The sequence below is a fragment of the Fulmarus glacialis genome, unplaced genomic scaffold (genome assembly GCF_000690835.1).
Source record: "Fulmarus glacialis isolate BGI_N327 unplaced genomic scaffold, ASM69083v1 scaffold9843, whole genome shotgun sequence".
In the NCBI taxonomy this organism is placed as follows: domain Eukaryota; kingdom Metazoa; phylum Chordata; class Aves; order Procellariiformes; family Procellariidae; genus Fulmarus; species Fulmarus glacialis.
In genome coordinates, this window is record NW_009202271.1 from 18,306 (window position 1) to 24,727 (window position 6,422).

The following is a 6,422-nucleotide window of genomic DNA, read 5'->3' on the forward strand; positions in this document are numbered from 1 at the left end:
CAGCTCTGCCCTGTGAGGATGGCATATTGTATATTTCAGAAGATGCTTTTTATCTCACAGAAACAGCAAAATTATCGTATGACAGAGCAGTTGCCATGGCAATTACACATTTTCTGTCAAACAGCAAAATGCAGAAAGGTCTAAAACCCAGGTAAAATTCAGGCAGGGTTTCTACTACCAAGGGGCAACTTGAATTTCTGTCACCCACCATTGCAAAAACCCCTTTTCATTATTTCATGCAGTGCACAGAATAGACACAATGCATGAGAGATAGCTGACACAGTCAGGCAAGGAGGAGACTGGAAAGTGAAAAAATTAATAAGTATGTAGAATTTACATAGAAATGACATTGACTAATGCATTTAGCTTGTTCTCAGTGCAAGAGAAAAAATAAAATCAAAATAAAATCGTAAGAGCATAAAGAGAAAAAAAGACATATTCATTATTATTATCATTACTGACAAGTACGCCAAAGCTCTGCATACAAAGCACTCTCACCAGTCGATAGGAGTTTTTCCCAGAGTAGGAACTGAGATATGACCACATGTACTTTCCAACCACTCAGGCCAGCAGCTAAGGAGGGGGGACATGCTCCCTTGGGCCGTTACAGGAGCTCCACATCTGCTGAGTTCATCCTTGTGAGAGTTGGACAACCATCTCATGCTTATTTTCCTCCACAGAGTCCCTGCCCAGGTATCCATGTAGCATCTGGTCTCTGCAGAGCTGTGCTCTGTAGCAAGTGCAAACCGCCTGCTCCTTAGTCCACCCCACACCACAGAGCTGCATTCACGGGCGAGTCAGAGCAAGAGCAGGGGGATGTGGCTCTCACCAACATCAGCATGACTTGGTAATGAAACTCTCACGACAGCTGTTCTTTATACTGTTTCAGCCGTCCCCTATGAAATCCTTACTACTGCTCCCCATCACCGTAGAAGAGCTGAATGGTGTATTTCCTCAAGAAATGAAGGGGTGGTTTTGACCCTTCTCTGAATTGGAGACCTGGAGAGTTGGAAACCTTTGGTTTTCCTCTGCAGGTGCCGTGGAAATGTCCTTCACCTCATGCGCATAGTAGTCTGGTAGCTGAGCACAACCCTGGAGCAGCAAGGGTGAATCCCCCTCGAACCTCCCATGGGAGCCAGATGCAGCTGCTAACCTGTGCCCTGACAGTCATCCTCACCTCCAGCTCTGCCAGGTTAAGCTATGCCTGGGGAGCCAACCCTAGGAGGAAACAGTACTGATCCAGGCCTGCAAAACCACTGTGGCATGGCAAAATGGCCCTCCAGGAAGCGATAACTTTTCCTTCCTCCACCCTCTGTTCTCTAAAAGTGCTTGCAGCAAATGGTGTGCAAACTCACCCGGCGGAAAGGCTAGTATAACATCTGTGCAACCAGCTCAACCTGTGGTTAAGCTCTCTGCTCACAGGGTTTGACCCACAGAAAGCATTTCCAAACACTCAGTGCTCCCCACAAAAAAGCCTGATGGTCGAAACAAATTTAAACAGATTATCTTTCTCCTCTTCCAAGGAGCAAAAGCTCAAGCACTTTGGGTTGCTTATGCTAAGCCTGATTTTGTATCTTCCCAGATTTTTCTGGGCCTCTTAGCTCCTAAATAATTTGCTGCAGCAACGTCAGCATTTCGAATACCGGCCGGCTGAAAAGAAGAAGGATGCATGTTGAGTCATACGGACTGATGCTCAGAGCCAGGAGCGAACCGCGCAGTTGCCCAGCAACCGGCAGGCACAGGCAGCCGGCGGGGACCACCAGCCATCCTGATCCACCCCGTGCAGGTGAGACCGTGCCTCCTCGCTGCCAAAATCCCCCTGGCACCGCCTTACTCCTCACCAAGTACATATTCCCACTGGGCTCACCGAGTCTATTTCACGGAGACAGGTGTGTTGTGGTTTTGCCCACGGGGGTGAAGCTCTCTAAAGCCCTTGCTGTGTGCCGGGAGGAGCTGCCCTCCACTGCTGGCATCCAGGTCTGCTCCTCCAAGACTCAAAAAAACCAATCACACATTTTCACTGCCAAACCCTGTGCCCAGCAAAGGGGTCCTGACACAGTCCTCTGGCTAGCTCTCTGCACACTGGGGAGGCCCCATCCCTTGACCTCCACTGTGACTGGAGGATATCTGTGAGCTACAGTTGGTACCATTGGTACAGCTGGTGAAAGAGAAAAGCGCCAAGCAATTAACCCCTGAGTTACATGGGGATCAATCCAATGGCACAGTTCGCTAAAAAATTCGCTCTTTAACAGCAGCCAGAGTCACATCTTCAAGAGCCAATGCGAGAAACATAAAATGGGCAAAACCCGTCCCACGTAACCCACAGCTGCCTGCAAGATCCTTACTAAGGACACTACAAAGAGTGGATTTGGTAAAAAAAAAAGTAGTATGACAACTGGTCCAGAAAACCGATAGCTTTGTCATCTAAATGGGCACTCCATGGAGACATCTCTCCCTTTAAAGGCTGAATGCTTTTCCTTGTGAATGACACTGAGAAAGAGCAGCAGAGAGCAAGTGCGGTGCAACATTTAACAGCAGAAGTGCTAGGCTCCATTTGGTCACAGGACTTTCAAAGTAAGCAAGTGAATGGAAAGACTTTTGTTTTGCTATCAAGAAGTTCCCTGAAGTGATAGAGGAAAGGCAATTTCCACTCCAGCTTCACCAAATAGAAATATTCCACTCTAGCTTCACCAAATACAACAGAAAATTCATTCAGATCCAGTTTTGTCATCTGCTATCTCTTGCTTTCTCCTGTCTATGATATATCCCTTCAGGGCTTAATTTTTTCTCACCTGTCAATGTGACTGAACAACTCCCAAGTATCAAAAAGCTTGTAACCTTGGCAAACGCCCAAAAACCTGTTATTTTTGATGGAACAAGAAAGCACTTGTAGCGTGCATCCTCCTTTCATGTTTTCTCACTGCCAGATCCAAAACTCTATTTCTTGTTTCCAAATTCAAAAAGATGATCTACTCGATTTCTTCTACTGTATGGTTTGATCCAAAATGTACATATGGTTGCCTAATTGTGACTGGTCAGATAAAATTATTTTCTGATCCCTAGGCACAACCCAAATTCTAAATGTGTATTCCCCCTGCATTTAATGAGATACTTCAAATGCTGAACACCTTGTTCAGCTTTTGGCAGAACAGTAGAGATGGAGATAAGAGATTGTTGCCAGGGAGACTTTGCAACTCCGAGAGTGTAGTTTCACTGATATTGTTTTCTAGCCTACATCCATAGCTGAGGTCAACAACCAACCTCAGCCCTTCCATTTTGGGGACGAAAAGGCTTGGTAGGTGAAGCAGGTTTGGTGTCTAAGCTCTGAGATCAAGCTGAAAATCTTACTCCTTGGTAGATTCCCGATGTACCATGTGGTCTGTGCCCTTCAGGAGAACTAAACAAATCCCTTTTTTTTTTCCCCCAGAAATGTGAGAACTATTCTGTATACTTGAAACTCCAAGGTTATGGCTGTTTTCATGTAGTTTCCTCGTTCTCTGGACTGTATTTTGGGAGAGTTGACTGAAGCTGTATAATCAAGAATAAATCCTCCAACTCCGACATGTCATGACTTCTGGATTTCCATACAGCCAGTGTTTAACAGCACATGACAATATTATCCACAAGTTTGTTATAACATTCCTGGCAGCTATATTAATGACAATTAACCACAGATAATTTCAGTGGCTAACTAAAAGAATCTGAAAAAGAAAGGCCTTCTTTGACTAGCAATTATACACATAACCTATTCACTTAGCTAGTAATATATTTTTTTTAGACACATATATATGTCACATGTATTTTTAATAACCTAGACATTATTTTTCACTAATTATAATTTCAGAGAGATTATAAAAGATTTTGCCCCTTTGTGACACAGTCTGTTTCCTCCCTTTTCCTTATGAAATTCAGCTCTCATTTTATAATCCACACTAAGATCAAATACCGCATTCTCTTAACACTCCATTAGCCTTGTGAACCGTTCCACATATATCAGAGCAGTTACACTGGGCTACAGAATAGGCAGACATGATAATTTACAAATAAAATAACATTAGTTGCAACCATGAATTAATAATGGAAACCTAGATTCTTTTACCTTCACTGCCACCAAGATCTTGTCCTGCTCAGGACAGAGGTTATAGCATTCCGCCAGAAAGACTTTCCCAAAGGCTCCTTCTCCCAGTTCTCTTTTGAGAACGATATTGTGGCGCTTGATGTGCTGCACAACTGTGAAGAGAAGACAAAACGGAGGTCAGAAGTGAGCTGCAAAGCCGGTATGGGATAGGGTCCATGCTTACAGCCACACGTAGACAGGATTGCCTGCAGATTGGGGTGCATGTCGTGGAAGGAATCAAAGTGCCCATGTGTCACTCATTAGTGCTTTGTCCAAAAAGACCAAGTTAATATATTTATATTTGGAGAGTAGCGCATTTGCTGGATAAGAAGACATGGAATTAAGAGTCACCTGGGAAAAAGCCATTTATCATCGTGTTAAGATGACTGCTGCAGAGCATATGTAACAGCCAATGCTGCTTTTTTAAAAACATGAAGACTAAGAATCAGAAAACAAATGAAACCTTTCTGACACCACTTCTATTTTTGTACCTCTAACAATAGCTGAACTCTCTCATCCAAAGCCAAAAAGTTCTAAAATTAATCTAATCCAAGAAAACCAAATGTGCCCTCTTGCAACTAAATTCAACTTACTCTCTGGTTCTCTTACTGCTTGTTCAATTGCTTTCACTCTCTGTGCTATACTACAGTTGCAATAAGATAGAAATTTCATTCTCGCAAACATGATTTACAGTATTCCTCTGAAGTAAAAGAAATAAAAGATGGACAAAGGTTTTAGTCAGAATAGTGGACAGAGCCTTAGTTGAACTGCTGCCCAGGATCAATTGATTCAGGCATTAAAGTCCTTGAGCATTTTTGTTCAACGCATTTTACATTTTCCTTTCAGCACAAGCTTCCATTAAAAGATTTAATATTTAAAGGACTGTATCAAATTTTGTAGAATACATTATCAATTTGCAATGTTCAAGCTAAATAAAGCAGCTGTAAGGGCAGTTTAACTGGCCAACTCAACAGGGTTGACAGCTTGTGTTGCTGAAATTGTAGAAAACAGTCAGCATCTACTGATGAATTTAACCTCAGTGCAGTTGCAGTCAGCTGCTTCTGCAAACACTGAAATTTAACCCTGCCTGAACAAAGCCTCTTTGCAACTTAAATCCTAAACACAGTGGAGTAAATAGCGGTGCACAGGCATCAGGCTGGCTTCTGCAAAGGCATGAATCTCACCTCGGCTGCTTAACTGCAGGGACGAGGGCTGAACCCTGCCAAAAATTTAGGATATATTCAGATGCAGACCAACCCCTGCCTCCACGCTTTGCCACACGCCTGTTCCAAACTGGGTGACCACTTACACAGAAACCACCTTGCCTCCATTACTAAAAAATAGAAAAAGAAGTGCTGCTGGTAACAGCAGTGGGGAGAAATGGCACTGCCTGTCCCCATTGCTGTCACCAGCATTTGGAGAAAGGGTCCACAGTCTACGAGAGAAAAATACCTGTGTCCCGCACCCTGAACCTATGGCGACACAACTCGAGTGCACTGCATATAAATGCACATCGTATCCATGTGCATGCATGCAAGGGGAGCCCGGTGCTGGAACAAGCCAGGAGAGTGAGAGATGTCCCCAGGCACCTCCATCGTGAGTCTGCCAGGCAGGCAGCGCACCTGAGGAGCAGACCTCCACCAGACCCAGCCGGCACCTGCCAGACAAGCAGGCCCACCATGCCCTGGGAGCGGAGTGAGGAAAGCCAGCTTCTCCCCTTGCCACACCAGACCCACCAGGGCTTGCTCCTGTCCCTGCAGCTGGTGGCTGCAGGGGGGGCATGCCCACCCCCTTCTCTGATGCCAGGTCTCCTGGCAGAGACCACACATCCCATTAATAGCCAAGTACACATGAAATGAGACTGCAAGGTACCCATGTTTTTCACTCTTGTCAAACTCTGATCCAATGCAAGATGAAGTTTTATCATGGTGATGCATTTATATGGGTACGTTTTGTTTCGCCAGCTACCCAAGCAGCTCCCCTGCAGTCAGTAGGAATTTGCTTTTTATTTGCATTTCCTCCTCAGCGCTGGCTTTTCAAGTAAAGCACAAAATGTAGTCAGCACAAGACAGGCCTGAACCGAAACATACCTTTTCCCCACGGGCACAAGTTAACTGGCATCCCTTGCCTCTGCTAATACTGGTCAGAAGGCAGACACGTGGGGAGGACCACTGCCCCGGCACGCCGCCTGAGCATGGGAGCATGGCACACCTTGTGACCTGTGCTTTAAAAAACACTTGCTAATAAATGAGTGCTCCCCCCTACGCCCGACAAACCTGCCATTTAACCCTGCCTCTTGGGGAAT

At 45.0% G+C, this 6,422-nt stretch overlaps 1 protein-coding gene across 1 annotated transcript in view; it reads right to left on the reverse strand.

The window, feature by feature from the left end:
• The window catches only part of LOC104074185 (BDNF/NT-3 growth factors receptor-like), a gene marked incomplete at both ends in the record, with an annotated part of 43,495 nt that overhangs the window by 6,139 nt on the left and 30,934 nt on the right, over nt 1-6,422 (reverse strand). Inside the window, one exon of the mRNA XM_009574233.1 lies at nt 4,100-4,230. Coding sequence (XP_009572528.1) covers nt 4,100-4,230 — 131 coding nt within the window. The remainder of the gene's footprint in view (nt 1-4,099; nt 4,231-6,422) is intronic.